Genomic DNA, 24505 nt, shown 5'->3' with positions numbered 1-24505 from the left:
TAAATTCAAGATGGAGCTGAGAAGGAAAGAAACCGCTTAACCCATGAGTGAATGAAATGGATCCCAGAAACCTGGAAGTGGAGGGGGACCTTATTGTCATTTCCAAGTTTTCTCACTCGTTCAACCAGCATTTCGCAAGCACCTGCTACAAGCAGCCACGGGCTCTTCTTAGGAGATGGGGCTACAACACCATATGGACAACCCAAGGTTGTCAGGGAGCATGCGCACGCATACATGCAGCGTGGAACAGCAGAGGGAGAAACAGATGAGGAACGAGCTCTCAGGGCGACAGAGTCCCAGCATCCTGTGGACAGCTCAGTGCTCTCAGTGCGTACGCAGGCCTGCCCTGCAGAGAGCAGGCACACACGTGGGCATCCAGCACCCCCAGCTCCACCACGCACGCACAACACACCAAAACGCACCTTCCACCTGTGATTATTTACTTAATGGGACCCTGGCCTGCTGGGATTTGTACACTCATATCACTAAAGTGTTTTCAGGAAGAGATGCATATATGCATATTTGGAGATGTATTCAGAGGCGCTGGGCATAGGCGATTACAACACAGGGTTTGAGGTCACTGGACTCCGGAGACAGGTTATTGCATGGAAGTGCCTTTACGTGGTAAGACAGGAATGACCCGGGCTGAGGCCATTCACAGGGTCCCACATGGGTGGGGTGGATCCCCAGCGTCTTCTTAGCAGATGACGGACATGCATGGCTCTGTGCACCTCAAATTCCTCTGTGGAATCAATGTAGTGTGAGTCAGGGGAGCCAAGGCTGAGTGTGGAGGAACCAGCTAGAGAAGTACCACTTCTTTTCTTTTAAAAAAATCTCATTTCAGAGATGAATGTGATCCATGGGACATAGCAGAGGAGAAGGGAGAGGGAGACGGGAGTTCAGAACCATGCCACGTGGGCGTCACTTGACTCTTCAGGGCAGCAGGGGAAAGTGAGGAGGGCGGCCGTCCTGGTTTCAAGGTCGAGTAAGTGCCTTTAACCCCAGGAACATCAGCCATGCAAAGAGCAGGGGTCCAAAGGCCTTGCTGGGTGATGTTAGAAGTAGAAAAGTAGAGGATGCTGGTGAGAGACTGCAGGAGACAGATCCAAGGTCGTGATCCTTCTTGAGATGGGACTTGAAGAGAGAGGTCGGGCTGGGGACCTGGGGAGAGCCGTCCAGATCCCATAGAGTGTGACCCAGTGGCTTCCAATCATTGCTGTGAACAAGTGGGAGAACTGTCCCAGCCACGTCCTGAAGCCTGTGTGTGTGCGTGTGTGCGTGTCACAGGTGTGGGTCACAAAGCACGTGAAGGTCCAGGAGGAGAACGGAAGAGCCCACCGTGGTGCCTGTGAGACTTGGAGTCTGCAGGACTGCGCACCAGAGGGTCCCACCACCAGATGCACCACCTTTCTCGTACCTGAGCATTTGACCAAAGGGTCTTGAATTGCTCTATGCGCAACCAGGTGGAGGCGAGGCTGTGCTTGCAATGTGGGGGGAGGGGGGAGGATGGCGCCTCTTCTGCAGAGGAGAGTTCTGGTGTGGGACCTTGGCTTGACGTAAACTGGGTGAGAGGGGGATCTCCTCAAGGACTTGGGGACAAGTGAGGTCAAGCTTCTGAGGAGCAGGAGACATGGAGCGGAGTGCAAGCATGTGTTCTCTGACTCCCTGAGGGAAAAGGGAAAGGAAAAGGAAGGAAGAGAAATACCTGAAAATAAGTGATAAGATTTAGCCAAATGTCACTCTGAAGGATGAGAAGTCCAGTTCCTTCTAGAATCATATTTCTAAAGTGAGACTTACTGCTCCCAAGTGTTCATGTCCATGGACGTCACCAGTGCCTTACGTAGGAGACTGAAGGCAGAACACGGGGAGGGACGTATTTTCACGTGCGGGTCCTTGTCATGGAGTTCAGCGGAAGAAGATGTAAAACCTTGGGTTGGCAGGCCAATGAGTGGAGAGGGTGAGATGCCTGAAACTGTGAATCCATCACACCCTGGGGGCTGAGACTGGGGAGACTGGAGCTGGTGTATGAGACCTTGGGACCAGGGAGGTTTTCCACCCAGCGTCTGATACATTTGCACTGTTACCTCCTAATTTCTGCAACTAACCCAGTTTCGTGTGTCCTTACATCCTTCCTAGCTCCACACCAGCAATCACCCGGCTTTGAAGGTGTGCTAAGAGTGCCAAGAACTGAGAGTCCCTGTGGTGTCCCTTACCTGTGTGCCAGGACAGGACCTTGTGAAGGTCAAGGTCACATGGATTATTTCCGAGCTTGAGATGTTAAAGGTGAGGTTCCTTTGAGTCAGAGATGCTTGTGGGCGACTCTGGTTGCATAAAGATAAATACTTCTGAGCATCTACAGGGTCAAGGGACCTGCAGCCAAGCTTATTGCAGAACAAGAAAGAACCTTCTGCAGGCTTTGTTTGCCTTCAAGTTTGCTCAAGTTCCATCCAGAAAGTTGAAACACAGAGAGTGGGTGGGGTGTGGAGGCTTCCCAAAGTAGACCTCTCACCCACGTGTTCATTAGGAGAAATCACCACTTAGCTCTTTTTGTCTCTGCCGCCTACCCTCCCTGGTCCCACGCACTTACATTCTGTCCTGTGCCTGGAAGCCAACTCCCACCCTCTCTGGTGCCAGCCATTGCCCTCTGCTCCAACATCACCCCTGAAACCTATTGTGTCAGCAGAGCTTCCTTGGGAACTGAGGTATTTGCCTGCTCTGGGTATGTTTTAATTTGGGGATCCACCTCCGGTCTTTCCTGCCATCTATCAGTTGCCTGAGATGATAGAACACCATCTCTATAACTTGCCACTTTTGCCAGCGGTGGTGATCGAAGGGTGTTGGCCAAAGAGACTGGGCGTAGGGTCTTTGCTTTTGAAAAGCCTAGGGTGGGCCGTGGATGGGGTGCTACTGCCTTCTGGCAATTGGGTAGGGATTAGCTAGCTAGGAAAATCTCACTATAAAATTATGGGGGCAGGATCATGATGGATTCCTGGAAGGGGAAAGATCACGGAGGAACTGACAGAGAACAATGCTCTGGCAAACTGCTCGCTGGGTTCAGGTGTTGGAAACGGTTTAAATGATGGTGGGGACAATGAGGGTGATGATCGGGAAGCTGCTCCAGCATGATGTGAAGACTTCCCTACTCCCTCGCTCAGTAGACCTGAGCACAAACATCATTCCCACCTCTTATCAGCAGAAGGCGTGTTCTCTTCCTGCAACCTCGGTTACTTCTCATGAAAATCGGAGCCATCAAAATCTGTTGCACTGGGTTTCATGAAGATCAAAAAAAAAAAAAAAACAAAAGATTGTCATCTGGCCAGAGGTAATGTTCTCACATGTGTTACCCTAGTCAGTCTCCAAAACACAGCGAAGCCATTGACCTGACATTTTGTGAGATGCAGCTGGGTAAGGATTTGTCGATGAGGACCATCAACAAATGTACATAAGAGTGTACACTGGTGTTGAGCTGACTTCTTAGCAAGGTTAAGTAAATTGTGTACTCAGAAGACAGGAACAGAAAGGTGATATCTATACATTTCTGTATACTACCGTGTCATCTAACCACCATCTTTTAAAAACTTACATTTGAAGTCAGTCATTACATTCACATATGGGCTTTGTTAGTCTTGAAAGTGTGAATTATTGGCAAAAAGAAGGAATTGCATCAACTGGTCAGGGATTGAACATAAAACTAATCCATAATAATGGTCACTACCACGTATTGAATGGTTGCTAGACGGCAGATGCCAACCTCACGACTTATACAGGTCACCTGATATTATCTTTTAACAACTGAATTGAGAAAGAAAAATTAGTCCTGTTCCCCATCAGGGAGAAGAGAACTGAGTTTGAAGAGTGTGTAGGTCAACAGGTGTTTGCCGGCACCTATGGAAGTCTGAGCCAGAGCCAGGACTTTGGCAGGGAAGCTCCAAAAGATGGATTCCACCATGCAGGGTACTCCTGTGAACCAGAAGAGGCACCCAAGTCCCCATGGCAGGACACTTTCAGGGTGGCCTTGAGTGGCAGGCTGTCATTGAGGACAGCGAATAAGCTCTGAGGCTGCCACACATTCCATTCATCTGGTCTTTATTAAGCCTCTCCTTTGAGACAGACATGCTGCTCTGTGGGCCAGGGGTCAGGGGATTCAGAAATGAGCAGGCACCCCGTTGGTTTTGTGGTCATGGTGCTGAGGAGGGAGCACCTGTGGGCCCAGCGAGGGTGGCTGCTAATTGTCCTCAAGCGTCCCCACTACACTGAGCATGAATTCTTGAATCTTCGAGCACCGGTGCCTGGGCTGAGAAGCACTTTACATTCATTATCTCCGTGGTTCCCAAATGCTGATCCACAGACTCATCTGATTCCATAATGACATTTCCAACAGACTGCCACTAAATGAGAAAATTAAGGGCAATTTAGTGAAAATTTTAATAGACCTAAATTTAATCAATTTGAAAGGCTGTCCTTTATTTTGAGATTATGTCCTTCTTCTTTTTTTACTTTTTGGTGTAAAATGCCCTTTCCTTTCTGAAATGGTGATGATAGCAGATGGTGTGTGTAACTGTGTGTGTGTGTGTGTGTGTGTGTGTGTGTGTGAACCTACTATCTTGGCCATGAATGTAAAACTTGTGAATTTCATGCAATTCCTTCACTGTTTTTAAACTTTTATTGTAATAGTTCATAAATTAAAGAGCAGGGTGGGAAATTTGATAATCATTGGCCAATCTGTGTGGGTACTATTATTGGTTCCATATTATGGAAGAAGAAACTAAAGTTCAGGGTGGTTAACTCACATGCCTCTGGTCACACATTTTATATCCAGTTTGTGTTTCTTTGGACTCGAGACACCTTCGCGGTGGACATAAGTCTACTTATGCAGCAATGGGCTCTCTATACTGCCCCTGGCTATGGATGTGAGCCATGAGACTATTTTCAAAGTTCTTGGACTTTCTGGACTTTTCTCTGGGACACCAACTGTTACCCACAATAGCTTTAGAGGGTCATGGTGCTGCCTTTGGGCTGGCTGCAGGCAAATCTGTCCCCTCCCTTGCAAGAATGCAGGAATCCAGAATACCCTGGGAAGAGCTGTGGGTCTCTTCTCTCTGCGCCTGTGTCCCTTGTTTCTGCTAACCCTAAAAAATGCAGCCATTGTGGATGTATGTAGAGATAAATGCCAACACCCTGCTTCCCGGCACTCAGTGGTCTCTCACTGTGGAGTGCCCTTGCTCAGGGCTCCAAGGGCAAGCTTTTCCTGCTGCCCCTCTGTGGATCCTGTGCTCAGCAGCTGGGAGCCTGCTCCCGTGGGAAAGCAGGGGGCAGGGGACACTACACTTAATGTGTCTCCTGAGTTTGCTCCTCACTGGGCCTGCAGGGGAGAAGGAAGGGACTTTGGGTCTCAGCTAGCAGGAACAAAATGCACAAACTCACTTTCTGTATCTTTCTGGTTTATAAGTTGGGCCAAGACAAGCCGCCCTATCCAACAAACAGCCAGACATACCTCGGTGTGCAAATTGGTTGTGTCCCTTATTTTCCACGAAGGCATATGCAGTGTCCTGCCCAGCAGTTGATTTCTCACAGCCTTGGGTCCTGAGGAGGTGGCAGAGCAAGAAGCTGGGCCCCTCTGTCTTCATTTTGAATAGATAGGCAGAAAATCTTGTCCCTAAGAAGTTATGCTGTAAACAGCAACAAGGTTGTAAGTTACGTCTCTGTGCTTCTTTCTTTAACTGTGGATGTTAAATATCCAGAACATTCATGGCAATGTGGGGATAAGTCAGTTTACATTTATCAGCATTCAAAAATAGTACCCTTAGGAACACATAGCCTGGGGTCTTCACAACAACAGGGTAGTTGTAATAGTTGCAGAAGCAACAATAATAATAGCATTAGTCTATTTTGTTATAACAGTAATGCACAAACATTCTTATTGTGAAAACTCAAAGAACATAAATCTGCATAAAACAAAACTTGAAAATCTCCCAGTCCCCCTGCCTCATTTCCCTAGACATGAACATATTTTTTAATTTTATTCTCCCAGGCCCTTTTCCATGCATTCCCTATTTTTGTATGCATGTGCATTTTTATCCATGTACATACATGCCAATGCCTGCATGCATGTCTGTGTATGCACACACATGCAGAAAGGTTCTGGGATTTTGTTCTTGCTTGCTTTCATTTTCAAATCTGAAATTTTATTACATGTACTCTGAAACTTCTTAGAGATCTTTCTTAGAAATTTTTGCAGGGAAGACACAGAATTGGTCATTCATGTTCAACAGGTACATTGTACACTTGGAGGTTACTTTGTTAGCACCTATACCTGGGCTCTTGATCGTTTGCTTTTCTAAGCAACCTAGAGTGAAAATCTGGATACACGTGTCTCTGGGTCCATCTCAACTATTTTGGTAGAACAGATGTCTAGAATTGACATAGTTACCTTGAAAAATGCATGTATTTTAAGTGTTGAGAATGAAGGCCAAATTGTCATCTCCAGATCCATAATGATTTTGACTCCCACTATCCATATATGAGATTATTTATTTCTTCATAGCCATATCAATCTTAGATATTATTGGTGGAAATTTCACTTAGTTAATTCATTTTTGGTATACTGACCCATGTCAGTCTTTTGGGCAGAAGAGGTAGTCAACGATTATACCCAAGCAAGGTAGTTTTGAAAAGAGCTTTGGTAGTGAGTGCTAGCTGGGAGCTGCCTGTGTCTGTGCTTCTGTTTTTGCAAGCAAGGCTTGCTTTTAGTCCTGGGCTCACTGACAACCCAGAGCCAGGCTAGAAAACTCAAGGACTTTGAGGGTCCTGTGCACAGAAGCAGACTCTAATCACTGGCCTCAATTCTGTCATTGCATGCAAAGCAGTTGTCACCGAGTGTTTGGACCTGGTTCTGCCTGAGATGCAGCCACTACTCTGAGGGAGGAATGTGTGCTCACTGGAGTGATAGTGCATCCTCAGCTCTCTGAGTTGGTGCTCAGAGTGAGCCTGCTCTTCCCCGGGAGCTAGATCTGAAGGATGGAGCTTCTGCAGAACAACTCAGAGGAACCATCTGGAGCAGAGACCCCATTTTAGAGGACTAGAGACTGGCTTAGCATAGACAGAGCTAAAAGGAAAACTCAATCCTTAGACCACTGAGCAGAAAGAGACAGCAAGAAGTCATTTAGTCCTAATTCCTGTTGCATGGATCCATCCATCCAACCATCCACCCCGCAATTCAGTATTTTCCAAGTGCCTACTGTATGTCAGGCACTGTATTAAACTCTGTATGTTCAGTGGTCAAAGCTGCAGGTGAAACTATTTCTGGTTTTTCACCACTAGAAGTTCCCAGCTTTCCAATACAATTTAGTAGTTGGGCCACAGAAAGTTCCAGAATTTATATTCTAGACGACTCTGAGGCTTGGCAACAAAATGGGAGGGGCAAGGGTGCAGGAGGCTCCCTTGAAGCACAAACTGCATTTTATTTTATTTTTAAGGTAGTGCTCACTGGGACCTGCCCACTCCTGGTTTCCCGAATCCCTGATCCTGACCTGCCTTTTCTTTCCCCCACAGCAGTCATTACCTTCTATTATGCAGCACAGTTTACTTATTTCTTATCTGTGTTGTTTATTTTCTACCTTCTCCCCCACTAGAATATACACGCTGATATTAGGGGTATTTCTTTACCCCTCCCCTCTGATACAGCCCCAGGGGCTAGACCAGCACTCAGGATGAGGTCTGTACTAACTAAATAGCATTTGAGTGTTTGAACGAGTAAGTCAGTCAAAATACCCGGGATAGGGATAATAAATAACAAGTTTTTCTAAAGATACTTTAATTCTTCATTTGTTGAAGATTGCGACTGTGTAGTTACCCATATTCAAATATGGAAGTCAGACTGAAATACTTTTAAGACACATCTGGGCATTGCCACCGAGCTAATCCTAGTGTAATCATACTTAAGATCAAGAAGTCCTTCTTTCTGTAACTACAGTCCTTCTTGCTCTGAGGCAGGGCAACTTCCATAGAAAGCATCCATTTGTGAACTGGTTGCTATTTTGACAGCCTTAAGAACTTATAGTAAGGACTTGTGAAAGAGGAAAAAAAAAAACCCTATTTCCTCTCTTCTTTAAATCAATGGCAAATTTGGGGAAAGAAAAATGTTTCAATGACTATTGTGTGGGTCATTGGAAGAAGACATTATTCATTGCTAGTTTTCTGTACCCCTTTGGCTTCCTACAGGGTACGTGTGGTCATTATCCAATTAATAGTCTTTGCAGCTGAAAGGCCAGGGCAGCCCTTGAATGCACACACAGTGTATACGCCCAGGACACATGGAGGGCCCAGGCATTCTTTGTAGAGAGAGACAAGAGTATTTACTTTCCCGACTTCTCCCATTAATTGATGTAGAAGGATCATTCTGGAACAAGTGGCATTGATGTGGCTCTTTGGTACTCTGTTAAGATGGAATTCAAATTCTGTATCCCCAGATGCTGCCTAAAAGACTTGACAAAGTTTTGTCATCGAGAGAGAAAAATAATAGTTGCAGATAGAATGCTTCCATTTGATTCGAAGGGGTCTTTGAATATTCTTCTCCTGATTGTCACTGTGATGTCATCCATGGTGAAATGGCCCCTGTGCTCCCTTTCTGTGGTTGCATGTTTGTGCAGTGGTGTCCTGTGCTGGTGTTTGCTCTGCAGGGAAGCTGGTGCTTGGTTGTCTGGAGAATAGATCTGGACTCTGGATAATCCTGCCACGGCTTTGGAATATCTGGATGCTATGGTTTTACTTTACATACTTCCAATGGGCCTGACTTGGAAGACCTAAGTTTGAGGCGAAGTCTGAGTCATTATTGCAAAGCGGGTCTGTAGGAATCCAATCAGCACTGGGAGTTTTCAAGTTTGGGAGGAAATGGAGCTGGAAAATCTGTGTTGAATCAGGGCAGCTGAGAGTAGCTATTGGTTCCTTACATAATGTATTTGTTTTTCATTAAATCACTCAGATAAGGTCTTATTAAAGTGCCATGTATTATTTATCACGTTTCTCATGAAAATGAGCTGAAGGGAAAATCCTGTCCTTTCTTGGGCACTTCAGGCTTTTCCAATGTCAGCTGGCCAACGCCTGTCAATCTGGCAAATTGCTTGAGGCAAGAGGAAGGACTGGAAAAGGGTTTGGAAAGACACAATCTTTGGTTTTTAATTCCATGTGTTGGTGGTAAGGCTTTTTTTTTTTTTTTTTTTTTTTTTTCCTCTTTGGTTTTGTGAATTTCAAAAGGAGAATGAATAAATGAATGAATAAATAAATAAATAAAAAGTCAGAAAAGGAGAAAGGGGGAACCAGTTCATTTGCAGATCAGAGCTTGTCTGATGAACCTGACTTCTGAGATAACATGTAGGCAAGCTTTTTTCAAACTAACGGCTGCCATCCTCTTCCCCACAAAGGAGCCCAAAGTCCTAGCCTGTGGTCTCCAGATTCCCCGATCACCTTCTGTTTAGGATTGGAGGGTTTTAAACAGGCTACTGTGTACCTATTAAATTGATGGGATGTGGGAGCCCAGTGTGGTTGGGGATTGTTTTTGCAAGGTGGAAAGTAGAAGCCGGCTGGTTGGGGGCCCAGTGTTTGGCATAGTAAAGATTTTATAGTATTTATGGCATTTCACAGCAGAACAACACAAAATATAGCTATGGAATAATTAATTTCCTTTTCTTCAGAAAGCATCTCGATTAGCCTACAAAGTGACTCCAAAGACTCAGTTCAGAAGGTATCCTTTTGCTGAGAGGAGGGGTTGAGCCCAGGGAGGGGTCAGTGGAGATGATCCTGGTGGACAGTTCCTAGGTTCTGCCCTAAATGCTCTTTCCTGAGAGAGCCCCATCTCTTCTCGGGAATGAACCTGTCCTGCAGGGCAGCAACACATCCTCAGCAAGGTATTTCAAGGAGCCCAACGATCAGAAAAGATACTGTTCAGGCACCTGGTCTCTTACTCTGAAAATAAAAAAGAAAATCCAACCACTGGGTCAAAATATATATAAAAAAAATATGGCTACTACTCCTGATCATGATTTTACTCTTGCCAAGAATTTTTCTCCCCCGTGGGGACCAAGGACGAGTTAGAGTCTTAATATTTTCTTTTGATTTGTAGATCACATCATGTTTTATTGCACACAGACTAACGAAATCTACTAATGAATAATTATTACTTCATAAAATAAAGGGGAGGGGGAGACCCGCTTGCCAGAGTAGAATGTTAATTTGGCCAAGGAGGGCTGGCCAGGCAAGGAAAAAAAAAATTAAATAAACCATTGTAATTTGCTTGCTGCAGCGGACTAGTGATCTCTTATCAGACAGGGACTTCCCCACCCTGTGCATTTGTAATTGGAGAAGAGTGGGGGCTCTGGGCTAGGAGAAGCCCCCTTGCATTCACCGGGAGCCGGCGTGTTAGTGCGAGAGGCTCGATTTCCACGCCAGCCTGGGCGGACTCTCCCCTCCAGCGGCTGGGCTCGGGGCTGCCCGCCCAGCCAAGGCGAGGCCAGAGGGAAGCTGCGCCCCGGTCGCGGCAGGGGGCCTGGGCTCCTCTGCTTCCCCGCTCCCTCTGCCCGGCGCCCGGCCCCCGGCGGCTCTGCACTCAGGCTTCTTACAAAGGGGAATCCCTTTTCTGTGTTTATTTGCCGAGGAGTCAGGCAAACAAACCGCCACGGAGAGCTCCACTCCGGGTCCCAGCTGGGCAGTCGCGTTCACGGCCCAGCTCGCCCGGATGCTGGTGATGTAGGGCGCTCGCTCGCGGCTCGCCAGCCCTCCCCGGGCGACGACTTTAGCAGACACAATTTAAATTTTGTTGAGTCGTTAAAAAAAAGAAAAAGAAAGAAAGAAAAAAAAAAAAAAAAGCTAAGGGGAAGAGGGGGTAAAAGAAACACGCACACACACACACACACACACACACACACGCACACACACGCCTGGCCCTGGACCCATTTGACAAATGAGAAGACACGCAGCATCCGCGCCAACGGAGTGAGCCTCAGTGTGAGTCAAATTCTCTCCTCTCCCTCCCCCTCCCTCCCGGCCTCCCTCCTCTCTCTCTCTCTCCCTCTCTCTCTCTCTCTCTCTCTCTCTCTCTCTCTCTCTCTCTCTCTCTCTCTCTCTCTCTCCTTAACCCCTTCCATCCAGCGTCTAGGGGAGGGCATCCTCGCCCCTGTACCTTTCCTACAAGTGGCCTGGGCTGGGTGCTGGCCTCTTCGCGGGGGCGTGGGCTGGGGGGGACCTTGCACTTTAAGCGAGGTCGCAAAGCAGGCCCGAGGACCAGAGGAGCGGCGCCGCTGCGAAGGAAGCCAACTAGTTCCTGCTTCTAGCAAGTGCCTGAGTTGGAGGCAGAAGCACGCAGGGACCTAGCAAAGCGAAGGCAAGGAAAGCCAGGGAGGAGGGACTCCGGGTGCGGTGGGGGGAGGAGAGAGCGGAGAGGAGCGGCAGCCACCGGTGTCTGACTTAGATAATCGGCAAAATTAAAAAGAAAGAAAAACATTGTAGCGACCGAGGCAGAAAGCAACGTGATTGCATGCGAGCGTCCCCACTCGTGCTCGGCGGGCGCCAGAGAGACACGATGCAGCATCCTCTGACGGGGGCCACCTGCGTGGCGCTCCCCAACGTGGGCATGTGTCCCCAGCTCTCGTGTGCCTTGACTTTTATGTACTTACAGCAGGTAAGGCGCGCGTCTTCTCTCGGCGGCGGCTGCCCGGCTCGGCCAGACTCGGTACCGCGTCGGTGGGCTGCACTCGGTGCCCTTCGGGGTTGGGGAGGGGGCTCCTGCGCTTGGACGCCCAGGGTGGGGTGCAGCCTCGGGCTCGGGCTCGCTGGAGCCCGGACGCCCCGCGCCAACCTTTTCTTTCCTTTTCTTTCTTTCTTTTTTTTTTTTTTCCTTGCACCTGTCTGAATACTTGGTCGGATTCGGGATTCTGGATTCCGAGCCTGGGTACCTGGAGTTGAAATAAATGGGAAATTGCCTTTTTAAAAAATAGCGTCTTTCTCATGTCAGAGTCCAGTGGTTATCCGAGCCTAAGACCCCTTTGATGCGGAGAGTTTGGATCTTTGTGGAGGCATTCCAGGTGGCTGATAATTTAGCTGATTTAATGGGGAGTGAAATAAAAAGGTGTGTGTGTGTGTGTGTGTGTGTGTGAAGTGTTTCTTAAGTTTGTGTGGTTGTATATTCAGTGCACATGGGATGGGAGCGTTTGGATTTCTGGAGCGTGTCAGCCCCTGAATCTGCCTTCAAACTCACCAGCAATGCTGTGCTGAAGGTGAGCGGGTTAGGGTGCAGGCTTTGTGGTATGTGAAAAGGTGTTTTTGTGGTTGTTGTTTATTTGTTTGGTTCCCCTGACCTCCTTAGTGGGCTCCTTGTGGGGTTCTATGTGTGCTGTATTTCCTGTCCTATGTACATTGCAGAATCTTCAGATATGTTACTGTCTTTCTCTGGGTGTTTCCCTGGGACCCTATCTGTCTCTCTTTCCCTCTTACTAGAAGGGACACTGCCTGAGTTGGTCCAGGCTTGGGAATTAGCTCAGCACTACCCTGTGGGTGACAGGCCAGCCCTGTCATTGGCAAAGGCTGTGGGAGTGAATTGGCAGGGTCAGAAAGGTTTTGTCATACAGATGGAAGCCTCTTTCCTCCCAAGATCCCCATCCAATTCTGTGAAGTTTGCGGAAATTGTGATCTTCTTGTCTGCTTTTCTGTTGACTGGACCAAGGGTGCCATTTGTTAACATGTGTGTGTTTGTGTGTTAACTGAACTTCCTTTGCAAGAGTTGAGGGGCCTCTTTCCTCCAAGACCCTCAGTTTCAATCTGTGATACAGTGATATGTGTATTCATAAAATGTCAGGGTTCTGTTTTGAACATTTGGACGTTTGTTGTCAAGTTGATTGCCTCCCGAAAATATTTCTTAGGCATTTTTTCTGTTGCAAGTCTTTTTGAGAACATACTTAAATGGGGGGAAAATTGGTTTATCCTTTTAAATACTGCTTTAGCCCATTTTTCATTTAGTAAATCATGCCAAGAAACATTTCTCAAGTATTGATAACGTATTATATGATTCATCTTCTTCTACTATTTCTGTGCCTTTGCTGTGAATGTGGTGTGTGTGTGTGTGTGTGTGTGTGTGTGTGTGTGTTTTGCATCAGTTACCCACCAGAAGAGAATCCTAATGAGCTTTTCCACAGATGCTGTCCTCACTTGGATTGAATCAAATTATTAAGATGAGTTGATCTTTGCTTCCTACATTCACTTCTTTCATGTTATTTATTAATCTTTTGGAACAGAATTGCCTAACAATTAGAATGTGATATTCAGGGTTCTCAGATTCTTTGTGTGTTTGCTTGCATGTGTGTGTGTGTGTGTGTGTGTGTGTGTGTTTAATTCCTCTGTGTCTTTGCCTTCTAAATGGTTAAACTGGTCTGCTCATTTAGGAACAACTTAGGGAAGAAACCAGTGACTTTGAGTGAGAGGTTATTCTTGCCAGGAAAAGGACGAGTATCTAGGATAAATACAAGGACTCTGAGCATCTTCTAGGCAGTCTCTCCCCCAAGGGAAAACACCCGGCTCTGGAAAGAGGGGGCTCACAGGAAGCGTTGGCAGCCATAACAAATATTTAGAAGTGATTAAATCAACATGGCGCTTCCATATGAAGATAGATGGAAGGTGGGTTTTGAAATGTATTTGGGAATGCCCCTCAGTTGAAAAGACTTGCGATGCTTTCAGTGAACGGATCCCTAATGTGATGCTGAGACATGATGTCAGAACAGGGTGTGTGTGGTGTGTATTCTCTCTGGGTTTCACTAAATGCCTGAAGTGTAGGGCAGGCAGGCATTTATTTTTGCATCTCTTATTTAGAATCAAGTTCTTTAGCTGTGGTTCTCCCCATCCTGAAGGCTTACTATCAGGGCAGGAGGGTTGTACCTTGGGGTCCTCTCTCTGGCCATTACTGTCATGATGGTTTGTGTCTGAGTCTCATGGTATTGCTTTTAGCAAATCAGACAATTGGCTGATTAAGAGTGTGAAATAGTTCACTTTAATCTCCACGTACTGCTCACCGATACAGATTACACTACTACATTTTTATCTGCTTTTAATCTATAGCTAGTGTATCTCTAATTTTGATGAACAGAGAAGTAAACTCACCAAGTATGTTGGCCAAATGAATGAGTCAGACAGCATTTAGGAGAAATAGCATCTCCATTGGAAACATTCTATTTTATATTATTTAGAAGTAGGCATATTTCAGAAATCTTTGTCATTCAAATCACCCACATCTCATAAAATAAACACAGCTATCTTATTTTGGAGCATTTATCTCTGTGCTTTATAAATGCATACATGCTGATCAGGGGCCACCAAATCTCCACTGAAATATATTTTCCTGGAATTAAGTTTCACGTGGGGCTTATTTCATATTCCACGTCTAAAATGGCTTCATCATGGGCTTTCTTTGCCCCCATCTCAATACCCAGCCTTTCTTCCTACACTCTCCCGGATCTGTGCCTAGGACAACTCATAAAAGCAAGCAGAAATCAATCAGGATGCCTCAGCACATGCGTCTACTCCAAGTGACCTGCTGAAGAGGACGTAACCCTTTGGCCGCAAATCACTTATTTATTCCGGCCAATGCAGAGGCAACTTTGGTGCTTGCATTGTTTGACTTTTTTCATTTATTTATGTTTCCCAGTAACTTTCCTTTAGGTCGATGTTTTCTTCCAGTTCAACTCTGTTTTTTCTTTTTTCCTCCATGTTTCTCTGTCTTAACATCCGAGTTGTTACTAACATGGGGAATGGCCAGACGGGGTGATGTTGTCCTTTTGGCATCCAGATATGGGATCCAGCGATGTCATCCTGCATCCATACACCTGCAGGGCCCACACAGGCATGATGTATATCTCTAATATAGAGCATCCGTTTGTGGGTAGAGGCCACTCTCAGATGGAAGGAGCCAGGGATCCCTGGAGCAGCTGACTTGAATCTCGTGTCCAGAGAAAGTCCCTGCTTCCACTTCTGCGCTTGATGTACTGCAGTGGCTTCATCCTGCTGTCTTTGATGGCAGATATTCTTCCCTCAACTCAACTCCATACTTACATATCCACAGTACAGAATATTCCCGGAGTGCCCTAGGAGGGACTCATTTAAATATTCTTGCTTTGAGGGAAAATTCTAAATACAAATTCCAAATTTGGAAGTTGATGACCAGTGAGAAAGAAAGAGGATTTCGTTTTTTTTCACAGAGGAAAATAGAAAAGAACCTCAGGCAGACATACACACATACATACACACAACACCACAACCTCAGGATGTGTTTCCACCCAAAGTCACCTGGAGGCGAACACAGCACTCATTGGTGGTCAGGTTTGGTTAAGGCCATAGCAATACAGGATGAGGTCTGCTTTCTGGTGCAGACTCCCCCAGAGCTGCGTTTCTTACTGCTTTTTAACTGCTGGAAAAGGATCAGGAGCACATTGACTTAGTTTTCCCTGTTCCTGAGCCACCATCAGTGTCTCCCAGTTCTGAGCATGCTCCTCATCCAAGACCTGTTCGCTCAGAACCTTTTAATCAGCCTAAATTTAACAACAAGTCAAATACTTAAAATCCACCTGTAAGGGGGGAAAGAGGGGCCTCTAAAGTGGGCCATGCCACTGTCAATATCCTAAGATTGGTAATTTTTCCCACTTAATGATGATCCATGTGGTTTGTTTTAAATAGTGAAGTGGTTTGTACAAAGGGTAATTCCTGGTAAATGAAGTCATTGCTCACTGTGGACATCTTCAGATCGAAAGCAATTGAACTGAAACCTGCATATCAACCCTTTCTGTCTTTAATTAGAAAGTGGTTCTCGGTGCAGAGAATCACCCGGGAAGACTGGCTCTCACACTCAGGCTAGGGGGATAGCGCCGCAGAGCACCCAGCGTTACATTTTGGGCAGCATTAGGTAGGCCGTGACAATTGTGGCTGTGCAGAAAAGTCCAGTTCTCATGGCAGTGGCTTACCTTGTGTCACCCAGCCCGATGATTTACGGGGGGACAAATGGCGTTTTATCTCCTGTTTTCCCTCTTGTCTTAATCCCGGGTTGATTTATTAGATAGTGCTGCGGATTGAGGGTATTCAATGGTGTCAATAAGGCAGAAGAGAATCGGGGTAGATTATCTTCACGTCTGAATTGGTTAAAGGAATCTAAGAGGCTGGAATGAGCACATTTCCAGGCCCAGGGGCCTGTCGATTAGAAGATGTGTCCTTGGATCTCTTTCTAGAGAGATCCTGGGTCATAAATCGGTTCATTAACCAATCTTCCCCGGTTTCTCTGATCTTTTCTAATTAAGGAGAGAAGGCACCAGTTGTGGGGAAACATGGCCAGAGAAGCCCCTGTTCTCAGGTGGGCTGGATCCATTCTGTGGTGGGAGCCTGCGGGCGGGGGTTGCTGACAGGAGCTCGGGTCCCTCCTCTGGACTGCGGGTGACTTCGGTTGCATCTGTGTTAAAGCTACTTAATATAACATCCGTTTGTAAAATCCATGAGCATCCGTCTGTCCTCAGACCTGAGTCTCGCGCCACCCGACTGCTCTGCCTGCCATTTCCAGGCGGTTTCCGTGTCAGAACATGCCATCGGCCGCTTCGGCCGTTGCCTGAGTGGAGAGAGCCTGTGTCGTTAGCGCTCAGGCGCCATCTGTTTTCCTTACAGCTGGCCCTTGAGTAATTGTCCAGTAGCTGATGGACTGAGGGTAGACAGTCTTTTTTAGGGTTTTCTGATTCATTGAACCAAGCTCTCTGCCCCAGGAGGAAACATAATGCTTGTTTATTCATATTGGCATGGTAGAAACAGTGTAGTTTGTCAGGCAAATAATAGTCTTTTGGAAGAGGGAGAAATGGCAACATTGTAAACAAAATCAGGTTGGTGCTTCTGTGCCTGAGGGGGTTGGGCCATGAGCAGGAGATACCATCCTGGGAAGGAGGCGGGGCTGGCAGGCAGAGGCCACGATGGTCCCTCCTCTGAGAACTTTCTGATGGACAGGGAGAGGTGTCCCAGTGTGCTGTTTAATTCAGTTAAAGAAAGCAAAGTTTCATTCATCAATAAAGTTTTCTATTTCCAGTGCCGCCCAAAGAACTTTGCAGGGCTGAGCGCTGGCCTGTGGTTGGCGGCATGATGAGGCCGGCCTCCTCCCGCCCTATTGAGAGAAGCTGTGTCAGATGGGGTCAGCTCTTAGGCACAGTGGCTCATAAGGGCACCCGCCCTTCTACCATGTGGAGTCCCAGTTCTGATTCCTCGGGTGTCAATTTACATTTCTTGTATTTGTTAAGGGCTTGGCAGAGTATTGAGCATCTTTGCTGTGCCTTGACTGGCCTGGTAGACTGTAAGCCACATGAGGACAGACACTGTTCCATTTGATTTCTGAACCTGACCCACAACACATAGAACAAAGCTGGATGTATGCAGTAGTTGCTCAATGAAACGGGGAGGAATGCATGCATCAGTGGGACATTCCAGAAGCGTTCAGCCAGGCGAGGCAGCGTTGCCACCCGTTTTTACCTATGTATCATTACTCATTCCGTCAGGTGTTCATTCTTTCATTGGTTTACGTAGAAATTGTCTCCAGGCATAATTTTCCTGCAACTAAGTTAGGAAAGACTGCTGGCACTGTGGAGAAAATGTCCTGGTAAAACAAGGGGAGAAGCCACAAAGGAGATGTTTTCAGATTGTAAGACCTGTGTGGGAAATGAGGAGAACAGGGGACACAGGACAGGCAGACCTCGGAGGAGGTGGTGGCCTGGGGGCACTGGGCAGGACCAGGCTGAGGAAGTGCCCCAGGAGTGGAGAGCAGCCAGGGCCCAGGTCTGGCCCACAGAAGAGGGAGGACGAGGCTCAGGGACACAGGGAGATGGTAAGCAGCGGGGCCTGGTCTTAGCCCAGGTGGTTTAGTCTCTGTGAACAGAGTTGGGCTTTCTCTTGCGCTCTAGGGCCATTTTGAAAGGAGGGGAGCAGAAAGGGAAAGGGGTGGAAATGAGTTCTCCCTGAACCAGTGAGACAAGTCCATTGCAGATCTGTGGGAAAACCACCCCTGGACATTTGGAACCAGGTTTGGGGATAGGCAGTGGAGACAGGTTTTGATCAGAACTCTAAAGAGGGACACTCATCCTGGGGCGCTGAGGGTGCCGTTGACATCTTTCTCAAGATCTGAAGGTTCTTAGTAGGTGAGAGGGTTCAGGTGAAAATAACAGCCTTTGGGCCTCCAAGCATTCTTCTGCTAATTATCACCAACCTATTCATTAGCACAGTTGACAGCTACTGAATAATTTTTAAATGAGCTTATATTTTATATTTACAAGTAAAGTTGTCCAAACCCCCCCAGAAAAAGTGATTGAATCCCAGCTTCAATATCATTTTTCCGATTCATGGAAATAAGCCTGTGTCCATTCACATGATCACTGATTCGTTCCACGTCTGTTGAACTCTTCGAGGTACCAGCTACCCTCCTGGAGTCTCCCAATAAGCAAAGCAAAGGTCCCTGTTGTCAGGGTCTGTCCACTGTGTTGTCCATCTGGCTACCATTCCCAGTTCATGCGTGAAGTGCCACACTTGGGAGAAGGTGGGCTGGACCCACTGCATTCCTTGCAAATTCTCTGCCAAGTGGGGCCTGGAATCGCTCCTTCCTCCCCCGACCCAGTCTGCAGAGATCAAGATTGCAGTTAGCTTGAGTCGCCTCCTCTCTGCCCGCCAGGACAGGGACCCAGAGCAGGCAGCGGAGGAAAGCAGCCCCACGTTGAACAGCTCCATCAGGCACAGGGTTTGAGGCCGCAGGGCTGGGCCGGGGTGCCGTCACTGTGGCCTTGGGCACTCGGCCACGCTCCATCTGAGAACATTCTCGCCCCGTTCTGATCCCGTTTTATGTTGTGTTTCAGCACACACACAGAATCAAAATTAGGGAGCGGAGCCGGAGTGAAAAGCATTTAGGAGCCGAGTGTGTATTCCTAGGGATGTAATGACTTTTTTTTTTTCATTTGCAGCTATGGAACAAAGTACAGGCGGCTGTGGGATTGAAGGGCCTCAGATTTCCTAAGACTGATGAGTAAATGCACAAAAGGTTTAGTCTTAACGAGCCTTTTCTTTTTTGGTGTTTGATGTTTGGCTGGGATTCACTGCGAGAACTAGATTTCTGTTATCAAATACAACAGCGAATGTCCCGGTCTTCCCTTCACCAGCTCTGCTCTGCTGCTCTGCCTGAATCCAGTCCCCAGACACGCTCTGCTCTCCTGGAAGGGTGAGAACTGGAAGATGTCCCCTGCCAGTGGCATCTAAAAGCAGAAGGAACAGTGAGGCCTACACTTGGCTATCCTATGGTCCTTCTCAAGTGTCTTTCAAAATTCAAATGAGAAAGTCTCTCTTTACCTAGAATGGTGGGGGTTAGCTGCCCCCAAACATGGTGTTTTAAAAATAAGGTGTTTTTGGAGTTGTCTTGGACCAGAAGTCACAATCTGAAGGCTCTCTACACATCTGTGTCATTCATGAGCCGATCTGACCCGGTCGAACAGATCACCTTACATGATTTGGGGGCTCTCTTGCTTCTTCAGAAAAACGGGGCTGAGACTCACCATTTTGTACCCTTCTTTGCACGAGTCAGCGAGAGGTGGCTTGGTGCTTGGGATGTGGTGGGCAGATCATAGATGTTTGTTAAAGAAATGGAGGTGTCAAGGTGAAGTGGATTCTGGTTCTGGAAGCTCCCTGTGAACTTTTATCGTCCATTTGTCCCAAATCAACATAATAAATGCACCCATGGTCTGCCAAGGACACAGACCCCAAAAGTTTAGGAGTCCCTCTCAGGTTCCCTTGGTCCCTCTCAGGTTCCCTTGGTCCCTCCCAGGTCCCTTGGTCCTTCCTGCCTGTTCTGCTCTCTCCTGCCATTTCCTCCCATGATCTGTCAGCCAAGCTGCTGGTTGGATTGGAACCTGGCTACACAGCTCAATTAATGCTCCATGGCAGGAGGAGACAAAATAAAAGTCGTCTTGCTCTCGTCAGTAGCAAAGTTATTTACTTTCAAAAGTGACAGAATCACACTGCAGGGGCTTCATTTGTTTCTGTTCGGAATGTCATTATTCTGTGACGCAGGAGACTCGGGCACATGTAGAAGTTGATTCCCATTGGCTGTAACAGGCCAGAGCCTGCAAACAAGCGGACTGTCGATGGGGCTCTGTGCTGCCCGCGTGCTTGGCCTGGGTCTCGGGCTCAGCTTGGGGATGGGCTGCTGCAGGGGCCAGGTGTCCCTGTCCTAGGAGAGGAAGTGCATCCCAGCTGCCTGGTCATTTGCCCTGTTATTCTGCAGGAGAATGGGGTGGACTCCTGGCTGCACATCTCACTTCATCTGGCTTGCTCCTGGAATGTCTCAAAACAGAAAGCTCCTCCTAAAATGGCTTTGCCTTTGATCTAAACACCCTGGCTTCTTAGGCACTCACAGCCGGCCCATCCAGAGCATCTGAATAGCACGGTACAGTGTGTGTGTGAGAGTGTGTGTGTGTGTGTGTGTGTGTGTGTGTGTGTGCACGCGTGTGTGGGCACTTTCTTCCTTTATCTTTCTTCCCCCTTAAGGGTTGGTAATGAGCAGTTAAGTGAGAAGGTAGTGAGTAGAGAAATTCCCTCCTCTCCCTGCAATGGCAGATCCTTCCACTGGGGGTCTCCGTCCCAAACATGTGACTCAGGATTCTTGAGCACTTTCTTTTTTCTTTTTCTTTTTCCTTTTTCTCCTTTAGGCCCTTTGTGGTTCCATTAAAAAAAAAAAAAGAAAAGAAAAGGGAGAATTCTTTCTATCAGCAATCAGAGTTGCCACATGAGGTCATTTAGGGACCCAGAGAATCCCGTTGTCCTCAACACGACAAGGATAATAATAAAATAATGAGATAATCAATAACTTTTATGGAGTACTCTGTGAGGAGCACCCGACTAAGCACTTCTACCTGGATTACCACATTTAATCCCACCCAAAAGGCCTCCGGGGAGTTGGCATTGACGACCTCCTTTTCCGATGCAGTATCCCAACTTAGGTGGGAGACTGCTGTGGCCAACCACATGGGGTCCCTGCAGAACCCACCCTGGTAGCCCCTACTCCACACTGCACTGTCCCTTGGCCTCTGCCCAGTGACTCAGCACCACCCCTGCCACGCAGGCTTCCGGCTGGGTCCTGACCTGAGAGGCCAGGGCCAGCCCGTGCAGTCCGCTGCCCCAGGACCGCCCTCCCTCCCTTTCCAGGAGAAACTTGTTAGAAAGGACAAGGGTTGAGGAGGTCTTTCCACCTGGAAGCTGCTCTTGGTTTCATTTTCAAGTCATGACGGTCATTGTTTAATGAATGAGGACAGACAGAGGCCCTTGGCCTGGGGGAGGAGAGGGGGAGGGGAAGCAGAAGCTGGTGGGGAGCGCGCATTTCTCCGCAGCCAGTTCCGATCCCCAAGTCCCCGTTGTGCTGAGGAGCGCTTCGCTAACACAGGAAATGCAGTCGCTGCCCGGCGCCGTATTAATGATTTATACACCACCCCGCTCTTTGTTCCCGCGCGGGGCCTGGTCCTGTTCATAAAGGCGATTCAGGGAGTGGGGTCCTGGCTCGCCATGCCGTGGTGCTCGGTGCAAGACGGGCTGCTTCATAAATCATAGGAATTGAGTGCTTTACGACCTTCCTGAGCTCGGAGGTGGTGTGCGCTGCGGGTGTGTGTGTGTGTGTGTGTGTGTGTGTGTGTAATCAGATTCACTTAGGGACATTTTCACTGCCTTTCTGTAAAGAAGGAGTGAAGGAAGGTTGCCATCTATCTTAGGTGCTTCAGGGTCACGTGGCTGGTTTCACGGTGGCACCCTGGCCCTATTTGTCTCCCATTTGGGGTTTATGGTTTTCCGTGTTGTCTGTGAAAAGGGGCCGGCGCTGTTTTATTTAGCATAAAGAGATGCAGACCCCATTAGAGTCCCCGTTCCCTCCAGAGCGCCAGCAACCACTGAGGAGTGGGCAGGCGACATGGCTCTGAGCAGATGACACTGCTCTCAGCAAGCCAACCCCAGCTTTCTGCGCTCTTGAAACAATGGGGTTTCTGAAGCTTTTAAGAATTAATACTATTTCAAATTGTTCTGCTTCAGTTTTTTCCTGGATATAGAGTCCGGATCCGGGGAACTTTCTTCTGTGGAGTAAACCACACAGAGCTCTGGTCTTAACCTCAGGTTCATTAATTTATTTATTTTCCTAATTGGAAGAAAGAAATGATACAATCCTGTTTTACTCCAAGTCCTCCATCCCTCTTCCAGGAGATCTGCAGAGAGAAGCTGTGTGTTTTTGTTTTTATTTTGGATCGCCCCTGCGTTCTCTTAATTATGTCCTGTGTTTCATTTTGTGTGAGGTTTGTCTTTTCTATTTCCCTATAGGACTGAGAACTGAAAACTAACAGAAGACTGAGTGGGAGGTTGCAGGGAGAAACGAGAAATGTTTAGAAAAATCAGAACGATACTTTAAATATTCTACCCAACAGGATTATTTTTGTATAAGATGAAATCCTGATTTTAGGAAATGCTCTTACTTAAAAAAAAAAAAAAGTCTGTTGGGCTTGTAGAAAATAAACATATCCATTTAGTTCAATTCCTAAATGAAAGAATATATGCAAAGATGAATGAATAAAACCCCATGCACCCCAACCTGGGGCTTGAATTTTGTTTATAAATGTCAAAGTTTGGGCTAACTGGTTCTTATGAACATTTATGCCCACGCAAAAATAAGAAGTAGTTGTTTTGAAACCGTCCAGTAATGAAATGGAAACACACATCTGGTAGCAAAGACTGCCTTTGACGACGTCTCTGAGAAGTGAAGGGCAGTGTGCACGTTTACATAAGCAAATTAAGAATGTTACAAAATTTCTTCATCACAGGAAATAGGATCCAGCGTTTGGGACCCAGAAAGCAGGTGTCCTGCAAATGCCGTTTACATTCACATTGTACAGAATCTCGTGTTTGCATTTGTCCTCTATTATGTGAATCCGTGAGTGTCTCATTGTCTTTAATTATGTCTACGAGGCACAAGACAGCAGTCAACATCTGCTCCATTGTTTACTTGGTTTACATATAGCTTTGATGGGTTATTAAACAATCTATTTTTCAAACCCAAAACAGAGAAACCAGCCGAACCCATATTATGGTATTTTGTAAAGACTCATTATGCATTTAGCACTTGGGATTTCTGCAAAGCTGGTGATTCACCCAAATAAACAGCGCTTTATTCTGATAGCGCTTCTTGGCTTTGTGAAAAATATCAATTTCCAAAATAAAATCAAATCACATTTCCTCCTTAATCATGTAACGTGCCAGGAAGATGATGTGTTAATATAAGGGACAGATCCTCTCCCTTCCACACTTTTTTTTTTTTTTAATCAGACAAAAAGAGCAACTTTCCAAAATAAGGATGTCTTTTAATTCAAGCCTGCAATTACTATATTATATAAGACAACTATCTGCTTCTACATGAGGATGACTTTTGAGGGTTGATATGATGCTGTCGGAGAAGAAGTGCTGTCTTTTTTACCATGTGAACGGCGTTCCCTGTGCTGCATGATCTATTTATGAAAGATGGATGCAGCCCTCTAGCTCAGAGCATGTGATGTCCACACAGTGAAGTCACCTCAAAGCTGGCCTGGCCACTGAAGTCCGTGGTTAGTCATTAATTCACTCACTCATTCATTCAGCCTCTGCTCAGGCTCAGATTTAGTCGGGAGGGATACATGGGTGAGGAAGCCAGGTCTCTTCCTCCCCCACGGAGTCACAAGTTCATGGTGGAGACAGGCAGGTGATCCGCAGGACAATGTGCATTGCAGGATGTGTGACGGGTGCTCTGGGGGAAAAGGAGAGGAACCCACAGGAAGTTCGGGGCTGGAACTAGGGAAAGGGAGGTTCTCAGTGAAGAAGTGACCTGGAAGCTGAGTGGGAGGAGGAGGACGGCAGAGAAGGGAAGATCAGGTACCAGCCGGGGACTCAGCCTTGAGGCCGGAGTCGGGCTCTGCAGGCAGGGCTGGGAAGGATGTTGGAAGTGCTGACCTGGGTGCCCGGGGCTTCCCTGGGGAGCTGTGGGCTGGTTTCAGCCTCTGTCAGGCCAGAGCTTCCTGGGTGTTACTTAGATCCTCAGCAGCTGATTGTTCAGCAGCAGTGTCCCCGTCCACACAATTATGCTGTGGCTTGGAAGGGCCGTTTCCCTGGCTTCTGGTCTGGGGCCAGAAGCCTGACCCGTGTCTGCTGGGCAGGGCCTCTTGTCCTCCCTCTAGCCCAGGAGCACAGGAGCCGACCGCATCCCCCTCCGTCAGGAAGAGCTGATTGGAGCCTTAGAGACCTCGGGAACCCTGTGGACCTCATCCTGGCTCTCTGGACATGCCCACTGACCTCTCCAAACTGAGTTTCCACGTTTGTGAAGTAGAGGGAACTGCTGGGCTGGCAGCAGGGTGTCCTCAGGAGTGTGGCACCAGGTGGTTTGTCGAGCGCCCAGCATGGTACCAGCCCGTGGAGA

The 24505-nt window shown here is 47.4% G+C and overlaps 1 protein-coding gene across 20 annotated transcripts in view; it reads left to right on the top strand.

Moving 5' to 3' along the window:
- Window positions 1–24505, top strand: part of Rbfox1 (RNA binding fox-1 homolog 1) — a 1331252-nt gene that overhangs the window by 982386 nt on the left and 324361 nt on the right. For 3 of the 20 annotated variants that reach the window (XM_047533392.1, XM_047533393.1, XM_047533402.1), the window contains exon 1: window positions 11558–11671. The exons of the other annotated variants lie outside the window; for them this stretch is intronic. In XM_047533392.1, coding sequence (XP_047389348.1) covers window positions 11573–11671 — 99 coding nt within the window. In that variant the 5' untranslated portion in view covers window positions 11558–11572. Of the gene's footprint in view, window positions 1–11557; window positions 11672–24505 lie in introns of those variants that run through there. 20 annotated transcript variants of the gene reach the window in all.

The sequence above is a fragment of the Sciurus carolinensis genome, chromosome 18, assembly GCF_902686445.1.
Source record: "Sciurus carolinensis chromosome 18, mSciCar1.2, whole genome shotgun sequence".
In the NCBI taxonomy this organism is placed as follows: domain Eukaryota; kingdom Metazoa; phylum Chordata; class Mammalia; order Rodentia; family Sciuridae; genus Sciurus; species Sciurus carolinensis.
This window is presented reverse-complemented; position numbering and strand designations above follow the sequence as displayed.